Source organism: Falco rusticolus, chromosome Z (genome assembly GCF_015220075.1).
Source record: "Falco rusticolus isolate bFalRus1 chromosome Z, bFalRus1.pri, whole genome shotgun sequence".
NCBI classification, from domain to species: domain Eukaryota; kingdom Metazoa; phylum Chordata; class Aves; order Falconiformes; family Falconidae; genus Falco; species Falco rusticolus.
The window spans coordinates 40,474,726-40,491,792 of NC_051210.1; the positions used below are offsets into that span (position 1 = coordinate 40,474,726).

General features: G+C 42.1%; 1 protein-coding gene across 1 annotated transcript; it reads left to right on the forward strand.

Annotated features, from left to right (window-relative positions):
• The first annotated feature begins 5,203 nt into the window (after positions 1-5,203).
• On the forward strand, positions 5,204-16,305 carry FBP1 (fructose-bisphosphatase 1). The gene is made up of 7 exons (XM_037373577.1): positions 5,204-5,425; positions 7,948-8,110; positions 9,671-9,763; positions 10,743-10,886; positions 13,663-13,800; positions 14,792-14,911; positions 15,906-16,305. Exons 1-7 carry the CDS (start codon positions 5,256-5,258, stop codon positions 16,095-16,097), a joined length of 1,020 nt encoding a protein of 339 aa, XP_037229474.1. The 5' UTR covers positions 5,204-5,255; the 3' UTR covers positions 16,098-16,305.
• The last annotated feature ends 762 nt before the right edge of the window (positions 16,306-17,067 follow it).

Sequence of the window (17,067 nt, forward strand, 5' to 3'; positions counted from 1 at the left end):
AAGCAGTTCTTGTATTGTTGAGTTAAATACTTCATTTTCTTTCATTTCTCTCTCAAACTGTTCTCTCTCAAACTGTGTAAGTTCCCAAAGTAATCAGCCAGCTTTTCATACTGCTAAAAATTTCCTCTGTGACCCAGAATAAAGTTTTTTCTTTGGTTTTCTTTACTTTCCCACCTACATCACAAGGCAGTTGTGCTGATTAACTAATGTTTATTTAGAATTTAGAAGCTGTGGCAAACTATAAAGACTATGAATAAAATCAATTTTTAAAATGTAATAGTTATCAGTCATTTTAAATGGGTTTATTGCCTGTACTTTTAGCATGGAACTGAATACAAAGAACAACAGGGGATAACTTTATAAACAGTCACTCAGACTCATTTGTTGGCCAAGTTTTTCAAAGGCTTACACAAAAGGAGTATTTTGTGAATATCACGCTGCATTTCTGCATCATGCTTTATAGTATGTATCTCACTAACAGAAGAGTTTCAGGTCAGACCTTCCTTACACTGCCAATAAAGCTGGAAAAGTCAACTACTCCTTCTTGTGTACCTTTATGGAGAGAAATACTTTTAATTGTGCTGATAAACATTTGAGATTATCTAGAAAATCTGAGTTGAATCATGTAAAGTCAAAAGTACCAAGAAAACCACCTAAGTTAGATCTTCACAGCTGAACCTCTGTGACACTGCTCATGTAACTCACCCAAAAAACAGAATCTGAGAAACCTGAACAGATTGTACTTTGAAACACAGCAGTATAACCAGGTATTTAAGCCAGCAACTAAATCCACAAGGCTGTTAATGGGAGATTTATCCCAGCAATCTAAGCTAGGATCAGGGTATGAGAACAGTTTGGCCTTTTATACCAAGTGTTCTTCCTCTGGCAGTCTTGAATTTTGCAGACTCACAGTTTAAATGTAAAAAAGCAATCTTTTTTCCGTTTGATTATTACATTGACAAATTGTATCATGTAATCACAACAAAATGCCACATTATGTCAGTGTTGATACATATTATGTATTTCTTCAAAGTAAACTGTGGAAAATTATAAGTACACTTTGATTACCTTCCAAGCTTAGTATTGAGTGCACTGAAATCTCTACGTGTTTTTAGCAGTTTGGGTTTTTTAATTTTGTTGACATAGACTTGGAGTGATTACTTAGAAGACTTTTAGTTTATACATTTTACAAGATGAGAAGTGATAGCAAATGTAATATTCAAGTAGCACCTTCTTTGCTCTGCTTGCCTGGTAGAATCCTGTGGATAAGTAGCAAATACAGAGGTTTAAAAATTACAGTTCAGTATTTGTATTTCAGAGGCATTCCTTTCCAGGATCTGCTGTCTGCATGTTAAGTGCTTTGTCACCCTACAGAAAACTGCAACGGTACTCACTCTCACAAGAGCCAGTCTCACACTAAAATACTGACAGTGTTCATATTTCCAGAAGAGGGCAGTAGGCAAGCACGGCACAGGAAAATCCCTTCCCACTGGATTTTAGTCAGTATCAACCTTATAGCTCAATTTTGCTTACTAATCGTAGGGGAATTCATACAAATTGTCAGAGTAATTTAATGCATAATATCAAATTAATCCCATTTTACAGATACTATGCCAAGAAATTACTTTTTTGCCATTGTGTACTCATAGTTATGTAAGTTTAAACGTAAGTTTACGCCGCCTTGTATCTTTCACCTCTGTTCCAAGATGTGAAGTGCTTTGCTATCACAGTCGCAAATAAATATTCTGGGATACTGCCCCAGCACAGGAAATCCATGTAGGTGAAATGAAGCATTTTCTGAAGCAAAGAAGGCAAAAGATTGTCTAGCTAGAAATCAGCCTGGTGATTGCCCATGTGGTATTCTTCTCTGCCTGCACGTGCTACTGCAGTTCCTCCTGATCCACCTCCTGCAGCAGTCAGGACTAGCTTCAGTCATCCCCTTCACACTGCTCCAGCCCTAAACACCATGGCCTCACAAGATGGAGAGTCTCTGCACCACTGCCTTGTGAGGGATCTCGTTGTGACTTGCTGGATTTTATCCTCTGCCCACTCAGCCAGCATGAAACTTCTGCAGATGTGAGACTTTTGCACAAAGAAAAATTCTTCTCAGCAAAGTGGGATCTAAAGCTGCCTTTCCCACATGGACACTCACTTCAGGAAAAAAAGGTCTTTGTGAAGGAGTTTCACTCTTGCTATTTTTTTGGCTGTCATTTGCACCTACAAGAGGCAACCTTCATAACAAAATACCTGAGGATTTCTCATTGCTCTTATTTTCAAAATAGTTACATATTTGGGATTTTGTGTACTGGGAGAAAAGTTTGTTTCAAAGAAGTTATGTAGTGTGGATGCTTATAGTTCTAAATCATCTGTGAAACGTGTCTAGTTGAACATCATCTTTTCGCAAACAAGACTGTTTTCTTCTATACAGAAGTGAGCTGTTTCAGCAATGTTTAATCAGCCAGCACTGACCTGTCTTCTCAAATGCCACAAATTCATTTTCAATAAATGTTTAACTACTGATTTCTAAAGGGAGAGCCTACTTTTAATCTTAGAGTGATTTTACAGTCGCCACACAGCAGGGTTGCTGTAGGGCTGTGTATGTGTTTTAGGAGGTTAACATTTTTTGTCTGTATTCCAAATGTCTTTTAACACTTGTGTTATGTCCTTTTTCATTCTGCTTCTGTCATCTTTCTGCATTGTCCTAAGATACGTGAAAATACTGACAAAGAGGAAAAAATTAAACTCATAGTATAACACTGGCTAAGACGGTGACCTTTTATCTTAACAAATGCATGTCTGAGAATTGATCAGAATAATCTCAGGATATACCTATACTGCAGTGTCGGGCGCCTACAGGGAAATTTAGCTAGATAGCATGGCTAGATAGCCAGTTGTCAGAGCAGGGAACTCACTGTGAGTTGCAGATTCTGCCCAAAAAGTTAGGTAAATATCAAGCAATTTACAGCATTAAGCTCTACGTTCTTACAACTTGTCTGCCCTTGACCATTAGATCTTAGTCAAGTTTAACGTCAAATCAACCTTATACACTATAGTGGAATCCCAGAAATTACTGATGTATGTTCATACTCTAAGGCCAGGGGTGTGGAAATCAGTTACTTTATAATGTATTGAGTTGCCTTGGCAGCAGAAGATTATTGACATCTGTATCTGCTAAAAATAACTATGTTACTTCCCTGCAGTGGAAAATGCACATCTGGATGGACCAGTACAAAACCAGTATCCTTTCAAATGATTGCTACTTCAGTTCACAGCTTGCTTGTTTCTACCCAGCTTCCACAGTAGGAGTGGTAGAGTAAAACTCTTGTCCCACTGACCTCATCAACTCCAAAAGGGCATGGGTTTCAGCTCAGAACTTGAGCAGAGTATACTTAGCCCTGTGAGTAAGATGAAAGAGGTTAGTTTTCCTCCGGCATGAATACCAAAACCTTAGGTGGTGACCGTTTTGAACTGATCTTTGGCTATTTTACACTGAAGTACAGCTCTTACTGCAGGTTGCTGATATATTTGTCAGGGTCTTCACGATTAAGGTAAATCATCCCAGATCAGCAGCTCTGGGATTTGTTATCATAACTCATATATTCCCAGGCTGTTCTAGCCTACTCGCTTCTACCTAGTTTAAGTGCAGTCATTCAAAATTTTATGGGATCTTTGCTGTTAATTGTTCTCAACTATTAAGAATGATTAGCTGCTATAGGTGGTTGCAAAGCATTGTTAACCCTTAAAGAAAGAGCTAATTTCAACATTGTGTAAACTTTCCAAAATCCACCTGCCACTCCAAGAACATGAAGGTCGTCTGGTTACCACTTGCCAAAGACTGAAATACCCCACTCAGAAGAGCATTACAGCTACTTATGTCTGGTATCTTCAGGACTGTCTGTAATTCTGGACTTGGCTAAATCAGGCCAAAGTTGTGTGTAGTTGCAGAAGACATTTATGCATACCTTTAAAGTATGTGATGCATAGATATGCCATGTCCTTTACATGAAGAAAGAACATATATATGTGAAGATGAGCACATTTTAAAAGATTTTTGCCCTGCATTTGGCGCCAGCTGGAACGATTTCAGTCTGCATTTGCAATTTTAGGATTTGACACTGTGCTTATCCAACTCATGGATACATTCTACTGAAAAGTAATCAAAATTTCTTGGATTTATCTCCTTGGATAATGCAAACATTATGAGTAGTACCCATGTACTCCCCAAATGATGGGTAGTACAACAAATCTGCACTGTATAGATCACCCATATCCAGATTTGTACTTGTCAAATTATTGTGTGAAAGAGTGTGTCTAGAGTCAGGTGTTGGGTGACCTTGGTTTCACTTACTAATGCCTAGATTTTTCTGATCAAACATGAGCAGCAAAACATACTGCTTGATTTTGCTGCACAATTGGGAAGGCTGGAGTAAAACCCAGTGAGATTCAGGAGGGAAGGGTCTGTGTTCTTAGGTGTGTTCTGCAGCAGTATTTGTATAAGGTGCATTAATTTCTAGCTTTTGGAGTGTGACTTGACCTACATGTTTCTATTGAAAAGGTTTGGAGAGTTTGTTATAAAAGTCTTGTTAGGTCCAGCTGCCAGGGGCTGTTCCTTTGGTGATTTTTTGTGGTGTTGGGTACGTTGGTGCACGTGTGGTCAGCATGGTCTCTTTAAAGAGAAGTAGTTAATACTTCACAGAATCGGTTACTAAATGTCTGTTTTTCTTGTACTGCTGAGTCAGGATGAGAGAGCTCCTGCGAGGCAGAATATTCTAACCTTGCTCTGTAGGTTGTGTGCAGTTCACCACAACCCACACGCCACAGTCAGAGTTTTGCAATGTAGTGGTGAAACGAAGCTGACTTCTGAAGTTTTGGGTGCGCTATCAGCAGCAGGAGCACTGATGTGAGACACCAAGAGCTACCAGGGCCCGTGGCCCGGTTCACTTCCCGTGCCATTCACATGCCAGATGCCCCCAGCACTGGCTCCCCCCCAGGGCACGGGAATGAGCTGCGCTTTGCGCTTTGGTAAAAACACACCAAGGGTACTTGCGAGGCTTCCCCGCCGCGGATATTTCGGGGGGCCCGGGGGAACGTGGGTCGGGCTCCCCCCCTCCTCCTCACCCCATCCCCAACTTCCTCCAGCCCGGGCACAGGCGGGGCCAGCAGGGCGGAGGCCACGCCCCCGCCCCCCGGCACGCCCCCGGGGCTAGTGGCGGCGGCGGCGGCGGCGGCGGTCCCACTCTGCCGGAGCCGCCACCATGACGGACCGTTCCGCCTTCGACACCAATGTCATCACCATGACCCGCTTCGTGATGGAGGAAGGCAGGCGGGCGAAAGGCACCGGGGAGTTCACACAGCTCCTCAACTCTCTCTGCACAGCCATCAAAGCCATCTCCACCGCCGTCCGCAAAGCGGGCATCGCCAACCTGTGAGTGCCGGCGTGTCGGCGGGAGGTGGCGCGCCGGTAGCATCCCGCATCCCTCCCCGCATCCCCGCGAGTGCAGAGGATCCTGCCGCCTCCGGGGTGGTGGGGATGGGGATGGTGGGGGTCATCCGACAGGCGTGCGAAGGGGGTTGCATCCGCCCACCCACTTGCATTGAGCTGTAACTAACTCGTTTAGCATCTTGGACTCTTGATTTACTCAAGTGAAATGGGTCCTGTGACTTTTTAATAATATAAGGCATGCAGTCTTTGACAGATGTCTGCTGCTAACAGACCTTCATGCAAACCTTCGGCAGGTTTTGTCGTTGACCAAACGAACAGACTAAAAGACAAAGTCTGTCAGCGTGTGGGTGATTTTTTTGCTCATTGTAGTCAGTAGCTTAATATCAAAGCGACATTTTATGCTATGAGGCATTTACTCAAATTCAGTGGTGGTTTTTGGTTTTTTTTTCATATTGCATCATAGCAACTTGAGTTTCTCTATGAAGGTTTGGTTGTCTTAGGTATTTAGAAAAAGCATTGGTTAGGAACAGTAGTGTCTGTAGTCAGCCAGTCAGAGGGGAGTTGCTCTGGAGATGCATCAGAGGGAAATTAGAGCTCTTGAAATGTTAAGTGACTGCAACTGGTCTTAGGTAACTAACCCCCCCTATGTATTTCACATATGATAAGCCTAATTGTATGCTGATCAGGGCTTTAGACATGGGTTGTTTCATTATTGAATGGAAAATGTAGTACAGAAAAAATGAATTTGCCTCTACAAACCGTGTAGTGGAAAATGTAAGTGAAAGGTATCTGGCAACACAAAGTAATATTTATTACAAAATGTATCAAAAAGCTGAAAAAAATGATGACTGAAGTTAGTAATATGGAAGTAATTGTAAGAGAGAATAAAAATCCTCCCTTTATGTATGTTTGAACTATTTTTCACTGTTTTGACTTCAGACTTTATACAACGGTGGTATTTTTTTAATCATTATGTGCTAGCCTTTTCATGTCCCTCCTACGTCTCTCAGTAAAGACCAGGATTTCCCATCTGTGACCAGATTTGTAACAGTCCCAAGTTCCCATTCTTTATGCATCCTGCGTGTGTGTTTGTTGCCAGCTACCACAGGTTCGATACCTGTGCTGATAGCCTTGCCCTGTGATCCCACACACTGGATTTACCTCTCCACCAGTGCTGGGGTAGCCAGCTTCAGGCTTGCGAGGTTCCCTGAGCAGTACATCTCCCACTGTGAGGCTGTGTTTTATAGCTTGTGGTGGAATTTTGCATGGCTGTTAGGGAATGTGAACAAGCAGGGATTGATGGGGCCCGGTTCTTTGGATTGTCCTCAGTTTCAGCTGTATTCGCAGTGTTGCTCAGCAGTGGAGGTGCAGAAAGCTGGGGAAGCCACAGTCCCTTCCCAGCTTCAGGCTCCATGCAGGACACCCTGCTGATCCCTCCCAGAAGTCCCCAACAGATGATGTGTGAGAGCTGTAGCTGATGGCTGTGTGGAGTTTTTGCTCTGAGGATGAGGATCTGTGCCTCCATTCACAAGCATAGTGTTCAAAGTACATGTTTTCTAAAAGCATTTTCACACTTGCAGAAAAATGCTCAAGCCACTGTAGCAGAGAAGCAGAGAATCATGCCAGGCATTTTTCTTTGTCTCATGCCGTAAGCTGAAGAAATGCAGTACATTCCTAAAGTAGTGTTCAATGTTATTACAAAACCCCTGAAATACCAGTATTCAGCCTTGTAACTGAAGTATGTAAGACTCATCTGAATGTGTGCAAAGCTGGCTCTTGTTTTTCTCTTCTAAGAGCTAAAATTCTGTTTTGTATGCTTTTGAAATCACCTATCGCAAGTTCTCCTGGTACTTCCTGATGCCAGATGGTTTGATTCTGATTAGCTCGCAGGATTTGTATTTCACATTTGTATTTCACAGTTTTGTTCTCCAGGAAATGTTTCTATGTAAAATCAAAACTGAAAACATTGAACCATAAAAATCTTGATTTATCTGTGAGCAAAGTGTTTCTACTGCAATTTGTACATCATATGGCTAACTAGGAGCAAATTACACACAGAAGTTATAGCGTAACTGGTGTTGTCACATTCATTGTTACTTTTTAGGTGTAAGTTTTCTAATGAAGTTTTAGTGTTTAGCATATGCAGCTATATCAGAGCCTAGGATTCAGGGACAGTATTTAGGTCTTAAAGTCAAGAGACTGTTAAATAACACAATTATTTTAATTCACCCTTCACAGCCGGAGTTTGTCATAGTTTACAGACTGTTGAAAGATTATTCCCTGTTTTGTGTTCCTCACAGTGTCTTCTAGATTTGCCGCCACAGCTAAGGTTAGCAGGTCTCAGCAGGGATCCACCACACATTAAATAAAAAACAGGCTTAGAGAACTGAGATATTATCCAAAAGTGCTGTTTGTTTTACAAGCATAAAGTTGCCAGAAACAGGGCACTTTGGAAGACGTAGTGTCCTGTTCTCACAAAATGCTCTCTCTTGCCATTGCTCTAGCTATGGAATTGCTGGGTCTACCAACGTGACAGGAGATCAAGTAAAGAAGATGGACATCCTTTCCAATGACCTGGTGATTAACATGCTCAAGTCATCCTTCAGTACGTGTGTTATTGTGTCAGAAGAAAACAAAGATGCTGTGATAGTGGAAACTGAAAAACGGGTTAGTAGCTTTAAAGGTTTAAAGCTTTAAGGTTTCTGTTATTTCTGCTCTCAAGATTGATGTTTGTTGTTTTAAATGTTTTTCTCTGTTGTTCCTCCCCACCTTTTTTTTCCCCCCACTTTTTCCTAATTGTGGAGGAAACATTTCTTGTTTGTCCCATCTGATCTCTGGAACTATGCTCTGAGTCAGTGAAGCCCTTTTGTAAAGTAGCTTTGTCAGCAGGACACTGAGGAGCTGTTCTGTACAGGTCAAATCTCAAGTTCTTTAATTCATGTAAATTCTCTTTGAAGCCTGTGAAAGACTTAACATCAATGAAACAAAAATAATTTTTAATTACTTATTATTTATTATAATTTCTATTCACAAGTCTGCATGCACTTGTTGAGTGATAATTCCTTTTTCCTGCCTAGTACTTTCGTGTGATATTGTAAAAATCTGAGTAAAAATTTAGTGAAAGCAAACAGCTAAAATGTGATTTGGAAAGTATAATAATGTTTGCTTTGTCAAAGCAGTTTTCTCTCTCCATGTTGAGAAATCTTCAAAACTGATTTTATAGGCATTGGATGAACAAAGGTTGTTGTAGATCTGAATATGATTTTAGATCCTCAAAAGTCACTGAGGGAGGCTCAGCATTAATGCTTTTCTAAATTAAATGTGAGCTAATATGGTGTTTTTATCAGAATTCCTACCCAGAATTCCCACCTCCAGAGCAGAGCTTTGCTGGACTTAAATAAGATTCTGGCACGCAGGGTAAAATCAAAGAAAGAGCAGAGAAACACTTAGTATTGTTAACACATGATTATTAAAATGACTTTGGATAAAATAAGGGGAAAACAAGCTATTTGAAAGGTACAGTTGATTCAGCTGTTTTCCTTGTGTTGGCAATTTCCTGTACCTACAGGAATTTTTAATACAATAAGAGGCAGGAGCCATTCTTTGTTTGCAGGGGGAACCCCTAAAAAAGCAGGATAGGACCACAGACTGGTTAAGGTAATTTCTGCCTACCTATTCATTCAGAGCACAGATAAAGTGAAATGTATAGTTTATAAATGTCACGTGTTAAAGGCCTTTTTAATGTCCCTGATTATTGTTCTATGTGAAAAAGGCTGATCTTCATTTGTCTTCTTCCTTGTAATTCAGAAAGCCATTTTGTTAGAGACAAGAAATTGTAGCCTAAATGGTAGCTATTACCAGACCTCTGATCAAAATAGTTTGGCATTAATTAGATAGATGAAGCTAAACTGATCATTAAAAAAAATATTATTTTTTTAATATTAAAAATTGTGTAGGAATACTTCGCCTTCCCTGTGTCATCATCTGTTACTTGCTTTGAAGATTTTGCAGCTTCTGCTGTGGGACAAATCGCACAGTTGTAATCAAGAATGAAATCTGGGCCAAATGATTTTTAACATTTTAATTCAGTTCCTTCATAATATATAAAAGCCTTTCAGTTTATATTGCTTAGAAAGTCTCTAGAAAATTTACTTACTGATGTACTTTTATTTAGGGGAAGTGGGTAAATACTGTCACTAATGTAGTTCTCTCTTTTGTGTTTTCTAGGGTAAATACATAGTCTGCATAGACCCTCTAGATGGCTCATCGAACATTGACTGTCTTGTTTCCATTGGGACCATCTTTGCCATCTATAGAAAGGTAAAATGCTTTCATGTGGGATAGGAAATTGTGTACCTTTTGATGAAATATAATTGCATGTGAAAACTTGAAATCTAATTAAACTTGCTCGTGAAAGAGACTCTCAAGACCAGCTTTAAGTTACATCTGCTGTTTTACAGACACTTGTATAAAACATTTGTGAGGGATTTGCATTAGTCTCTTAAAAAATGAGGTATCTGTATGTACATAGAAGCCTGGCTGATATTTAATTCCTGCCAAAGGAATTACCACTTACAAACAAATCAGGTGTTAGTGTTGAGACAAATGTCATCTGGTTGTCATCCACTTAAGGAATGCACTTTCAGGTTTTCTTGTTCTCTGTACTAATAGTCCTGTTAGCCTGAGGACAGGCTTCAAACACAAACCAGAGCTGAAACATGGCATGTGCATTTGAAGTGTCTAATTCACTCTGAAAGGCAGAAACCTTGTCTGAAGGAGCTTGAAATGCTGGACTTGGATGTCACAAGAGGAGGGGAAAAGTCAGATAAACCACACCCAACTGTCCATTTTAATCATCTTTTGTATGATGTCATACATCCCAAAGCAACTATTTTCAACTTCATTTTTGTGTGAAACAAAAGAAAACAAAAAAATCCCAAGTACTTTGATCAGCTGTGAACTCCATGAGTCATGTTTCATTGCTTGCTTTGCAACTGTGCCTCGGGGTTTTCCTTCCAACTGTGTTCATCATCACCTACAAGTCTATATTATCTCCTTAATCCTTTCCTGTTTCCTGCATTCCAACTAGGTTTATACATGAGCATTTCCAGATCAATTTGTTTGTCTTCTCTGTATGATTTGTATTAGTGCATCCAGTAGGAATCTCAGTTGTGGATTGTGGAAGCATTTGTGTTACTTTATGCATGGACATGGAGAAGACCCTCCCTACCCTGGACAGTCCAGTTATGTACCAGCTATAAAAATGAAGTAAAGTTGACTATGCTCCTTCTTATTCTAGGTGTCCCCTGATGAACCATCTGGGAAGGATGCTTTACAACCTGGGCGTAATCTTGTGGCAGCTGGTTATGCTGTCTATGGGAGTGCCACAATGCTGGTACTGGCCACTTCTGCTGGAGGTGTCAACTGTTTCATGCTGGATCCGGTGAGAATATCTATCATTTTTTTTTCCTTATTAGGAATAACAAGGTATTGTATATAAAAACTGTTCCCCCCCACAAAAAAAAAAAAAAAAAAAAAAAAAAAGGGAACAAGGAAGCATTTTTCAAGCTAATGTAGAGAAACCAAGTAGACAATAACAGACCAGCAGTCATGTCAAGAGATTTTTGCATTCTGCCTGCCCGCTGCAGCGGTGCTATGTGTGATTCAACAATGGAAGACAGCCAAGTCAGTGAAGCAAATATACCGCATGTGCCAGATCATGTGATATTTAAAATGATCTGTTTTCTGCAATGCAGAATGCCCTTTAAGACTTATTTCAAAGAGTCACAGAATGGTCAGGATTGGAAAGGACCTCTGGAGATCATCTAGTCTGACCCCCTGCTAAAGCAGGTTCACCTAGAGCAGACTGCACAGGATCACATCCAGGTGCATTTTGACTGTCTCCAGAGAAGAAGACTCCACAACCCCTCTGGACAGCCTGTCCCAGTGCTCTGTCACCCTCAAAGTGAAGATTCTTTCCTCATATTCGGATGGAGCTTCCTGTGTTTGTGCCCATTTCCCCTTGTCCTGTTGCTGGGCACGACTGGAAAGAGCCTGGCCCTGTCTTCTTGGCATTCACCCTGAAGATATTTCCATGCATTAACAAGATCCCCTCTCAGTCTTCCCCAGCTCTTTCCCAGGCTGCACAGGCCCAGCTCTCTCGGCCTTCCCTCGTGAGGGAGATGCTCCAGCCCCCTCACCCCCTTGGCAGCCCCCCGCTGGCCCCTCTCCAGTCGCTCCCTGTCTCTCCTGAACTGGGGAGCCCAGCGCTGGGCACAGCACTCCAGGTGCGGCCTCAGCAGGGCAGAGCAGAGGGGCAGGACACCCCCCGCACCCGCTGGCCACGCTCCTCCTGATGCAGCCCGCGCTGGCAGCGGCCTTCTTGCCCACCAGGGCACACTGCTGGCCCACGGGCCACTCGGTGTCCTCCAGGCCTCCCAGGCCCTTCCCCGCAGAGCTGCCTGCCAGCAGGTCAGCCCCAGCCTGTGCTGGTGCGTGGGGTCGCTCCCCCCCGGCGCAGGACCCTACCCCTGCCTTTGCTGAGCTTCATGACGCCCCCCCTGCCCCACTGCCCAGCCTGCCCGGGCCCCGCCGAACGGCAGCGCAGCCCCCGGGGTATCAGCCGCCCTCCCAGCGCTGTACCACCAGCAAACTCGCTGCGGGCACGCTCTGCCCCTTCACCCAGGGCGCTGGGGGGTGGGCTGAGCAGGACGGGACCCGGTGCTGAGCCCCGGGGCACAGCGCTGGCTGCGGGCCCCCAGCTGGGCTGCGCCGCTGGTCACAGCCCTCTGGGCTCTGCCATCAGCCAGGTCTCAGCCCACCTCCCTGCCCACGCGCCCAGCCCACCCGGCCTGCGCTCACCTGGGGCGGCTGTGGGAGACAGGGTTGAAAGCCTTGCTGAGTCAAGGTAGTCAACATCCACCACTGTCCTCTCATCTACCCAGCCAGTCATTCCATCATAGAAAGCTATCAGGTTGGTCAGGCATGATTTCCCCTTGGCAAATCCATGTTAACTACTCCTGATAACCTTCTTTTCCTCCACATGCTTAGAGATGAGCTCCAGGATGAGCTGTTCCCTCACCTTCCAAGGGTGGGGGTGAAGCTGACTGGCCTGTAGTTGCCTGGGTCCTCCTTCTTGCTCCTTTTGAAGACTGGAGTGACATTGGCTCTCCTCCAGTCCTCAGGCATCTCTCCTGGCCTCCATGACCTTTCAAAGATGATGGAGAGTGGCTTAGTGATAACATCTGCCAGCTCCCTCAGCAATTGGGGGACATCCCATCGGGGCCCATGGATTTGTGTTTTCCTTAATGCTAGAACCATAGTAAGCCAGAGAAGCAGAAATATTTAACCTTCTTCTGTATTTTCAGATCCCACCATGATGTGTAAAACAGTAAGTAATGTGTGTGCATGCATTTGACATTCTAGCACACATTGACTGTATGAGTTTTAAAGTAAAAGTCATATTGATCATAGCAGAAAGTTTGCTTTAATGACCCTTTTTTTGTAATAAGTTAGTCAGGTGCTGCCACGTGCCGGTATTAATTTTTTAGAACCTACCAGTGGTCAGGCAGCAGGAAATAAAACTTGGTGCTCCCTGTTAACTAACAGCTTAGGTAGCTCCATGTATTTTTGTCTATATTTGGATAGCAGATTTGACTTTGAGCATGCTTGCATGTTATTTTGGTTATTTTTAGCACTTGGAAATGTATTTTAGTGAAAACTAAACACAGCAGCCCTCAGCCCTCAGCTACTCAGATTGGCTCTCTTCACTCCATGCTTCCAGTTAGCTCCAGCTAAGATCAACTGGAATTTATTAATATCTACATTTATTTGAAGTGTTTGTGCATTGCTTCAATTGGCACTCTCAGTTTCCAAACTCCTCAGAGCTGTACTTTTGTTGTAAGTCTAGAAAAAGAATGAAGTGCTAAATAGATTTACAGGCAACAGCATCTTTTGGCACAGAAAAGTGAGAGAGCTGGGAATGGTAGTATGAAGAAGCTTGCCTGACCCCAGGATTCATGGTCTGTCTGTGTTTTATGGATCAATGGAACATTTCACATCTGGACTGCAAATATGACTTTTCATAGGTACTGAATTATTAAAGAAAGTGGCAGCAGTAGTTAATTTTTCATACATCATGTGTATGTTTGGGGTTTGCCTTAGTTTATAAATAAATGAGCAATTAATGTTAACAAATTGTTTTTCTTTCATACTGTTAGGCAATTGGAGAATTCATTTTGGTGGATAGGGATGTGAAAATCAAAAAGAAGGGAAATATCTACAGTCTCAATGAAGGCTATGCTAAATACTTTGATCCTGCAGTCACAGAGTATCTCAAGAAGAAGAAGTTCCCTGAGGTAAACGATCCTGTTTCAGGAAACTTTCTGATGACAAACAACATTCATAATTTCCAACTTCATGATCAATCACTGTCTCATGCACTGTTCAAAGCTTGTTTACTGGGCATTTGGTAGTCCAACTAGAGAGAAGGTCTCATCTGGTAATCAACCTGTATGTGTCTGAGTAGATGGAGACCTGAGTGCGGATGGCAGTGGATCCTTGCTAGGTGGTAACACAAGCTGGGTCCTGGAGGGGCCTCTCACTTGAAAATTTAGTGTAGTCTCGCTTTGTGGTCATGCAGCTTCCTGATGTCAGGAGGCCTAAAGCTGTAAGGAGTGCCTGTAAAAATGATGTCTGTTCTCATGCCTTGCACCTGTCGTCACTGGAGTTATTATGTTGACAATGAAGTGTAAACATTTACTATTGTTAAGTGTTCATGCCCTTTCTTGACTTCCTGCAAAGACTGGTATTTTCATCTGGCATCTTGCCAGGCTTAAGGTGTTGTATATTTAGATATTAAGATGCACTCTCTGCAGTATAATAAGGAAATCATATCAGTAGTCAGCTATTAACTTTTTCTTACCCAAAAAGTTGTAGAAGCTGGCAAAAATGGGTAGAAGTAGGAAAGACTGCTTCTTTCGCTCCTTGATAATTTTTTCTGCTACAAAGAAAGAAACCCAACATCAATTCCTAGCACGTGATCTTTTTGCTACTAGAAATGCAGTATTTTCCAAGGGTTAGAGCACTGATGGAGTGCTGGGATGCATTTCCTGTTGGCACCATCACTCATCTATTCTGAAATCTTCTGACAGTCCTTTTCCTTGGATTTTCCCGATTAGAAAATTCAGAGGAAACGGAAATTTTCTCCAAAACTACTTGGAATATTTTCAATGAAGCACCATATGGAGGAATTAGATGGTGAGACCACTAAGAGAGGGAAGGGGGGGGAAATACATATATTAACCTGATGTGGTGGAAAGTTACATGTATTTAAATGTCTTTTTGTAGGATGGCAGTTCACCATATGGTGGGAGGTACATAGGATCTATGGTGGCTGATGTGCATCGCACGCTGGTGTATGGAGGAATTTTTCTGTATCCTGCTAACTCAAAAAGTCCCAAAGGAAAGGTAAACCTGAATAAGGCAAATTATATAAAATACTACATTATCTAGATATTTCACTATCACAGATCAGTGTTCTGATTGCAGAACGTGTTTTATAACTTGGTAGCTTGCACTTCTGGTGTGTTGGTATGGTCACCTTTGCACGCTGTCACAAGTGACAGCAACCTGTTGTCAGACACCTATTTTAGTGCTGCTGCTAGCCTACTTCAACTTTACTGACTTCTTTTTATCCCCAAACATATTCAGATTCTGGAATGTACCGGGGGATATGCTGTTCAAACAGGCTTCTCTGTACCATCTGAGGCCAAACCATGCTGGCCCCAACCAAGTGAAACATTACAAAGCAAACAACTTACAATACCCTGAGATTCCTATTACAAGCCAGTATGTAAGAAGCCTAATTCTAGTGCACCCCTTCTGAGGAGCTCTGCCAAAAAGAAAACCATCTGCATCTTGTAGTTGATAACACTGCCTCATCTGAAGGAGCTATGCTTGGCTGCCTGTGCCACAACAACAGTCAGTCAGGGAAGATCACACACTTACAGGCTGACAAGGGGACTGTTTATTCAGCAAAGACCTTTCATCTGTTTTGTAATTGTCTGTAAATTATTGCTTCAGGTTGCAGATAAGATGCAGTTATTCATTAGAAAAACCTAATGGCACACTCAGGGCCAGTGTTTTTCTTTCTTTTCACACAGGTCTACATGGTCTGCTGCCTTGTTGAAGGTTGTGTCTTACATATGAGTTTATCTCTGTGTAAAGAGCACAATGCAAATATGAGCTATGGAGAAAGCACTCAAACTGGACAAATCCAGCATTCACTGTGCTTTGTTTAAAAGAAAAATGCAGACAATTTCGTTCTTGGGTCAAAGTTTATATAAGATACAGAGTACTTGGAGCGTTGACTGTTTTTAAATCAAACACCAAATGTATTTACATTTCATGATTCCCAGCATTGCCTGGGCTGACCATTGCCATTTTGATTTTTGTCTTCTAGCTGAGACTGCTTTACGAATGCAATCCTATGGCTTTTATTATTGAGAAGGCCGGGGGAATAGCAACAACTGGTCATCAAGCAATACTAGATATAGTGCCTGAGGATATCCACCAAAGAGTGCCTATTGTCTTGGGATCTCATGATGATGTGAAGGAATACCTTGAGATAGTCAAGAAGCATTCAGCTAAGTAAAGAAGGCTTGCTGGAGTCATTGTGCAGACGGGAAGAAATGCCTTAGAGCTGAACCAAAGACCATACTGCAGTAGCGCAAGAGTGAACTGTCTGACTTCTGTAGCAAGAGAGCAAATGAGCTATGTTTTCATAAATTTTTTAAAAAATGAAATATTGTGCAATGAAAGGCTTTAAAAGAAGCATTAAAAGTAAATGCAAGGGAAAAACATGTTTGCGTTTCTATTTCTCAGTTGCGATTACACAAAAGCCACTGTGCTACAAGGAAACACTGTGTTGCATTCAGTAATTAAGGGAAGACTCAACTTTCTCAGATAAGCTACAGACTATTGCCAGAATATCTGACTGTGCTCTTCTAAAAATTTCAGGGGGAAGACTCAGCAGCCTTTTAAAGTGAGTGAACCTTCCTAGACCAGTCTCTGGTTCTTTGGTAATGAATATAAATGCTCATGTGGACACCTTCACATGCTGTTTTTAGGTCACAGAAGTTAGTCACCATACTTCAGTCTGGTCTTATTCTGACTGAGAATTAGCATTTGTGAAACATGTACATTAGGGTATGTTAATTCTGACACATATTGTTAACATTGCCAGTTGGCACTCTATCAGATCCAGTTACACAAGGATGGAAAACAACATTTTGGAGGTGGATATTGAATTGGATAGGGAGCATGTGTAGTCAGCTTGGTACCATTCTGCTGTGATGACCTGGCTGTCTTTGCCAGAAATTAACCTGCTTGACTGATGAAAAAAATGAACCTGTGTGTTGCTAGCAATACCCACCAGGTGTTCTTTGTGTTATTCTGGGAGTGTGCATTACCGTGGAAAAGAACTCTGCTGTGCAAGCAAAATTAAGTTGTGAAGAATTCCCACAAAGCATGCTGACAATTAATATGCTGATTCAGAGTATGCTGCTAGGAACATGACTTTAGTGCTTGGGAGCTAGATGGGTTGTCCACCTCTCTGGGTACAG

Excerpts from the sequence above, each read along its gene's own strand:
- FBP1 (XM_037373577.1), top strand. The coding sequence starts at position 5,256 with ATGACGGACCGTTCCGCCTTCGACACCAATGTCATCACCATGACCCGC. Across the intron at positions 9,764-10,742 it reads TCTTTGCCATCTATAGAAAG|GTGTCCCCTGATGAACCATC; the intron begins GTAAAATGCTTT and ends TTCTTATTCTAG. Across the intron at positions 13,801-14,791 it reads AGAAGAAGAAGTTCCCTGAG|GATGGCAGTTCACCATATGG; the intron begins GTAAACGATCCT and ends GTCTTTTTGTAG.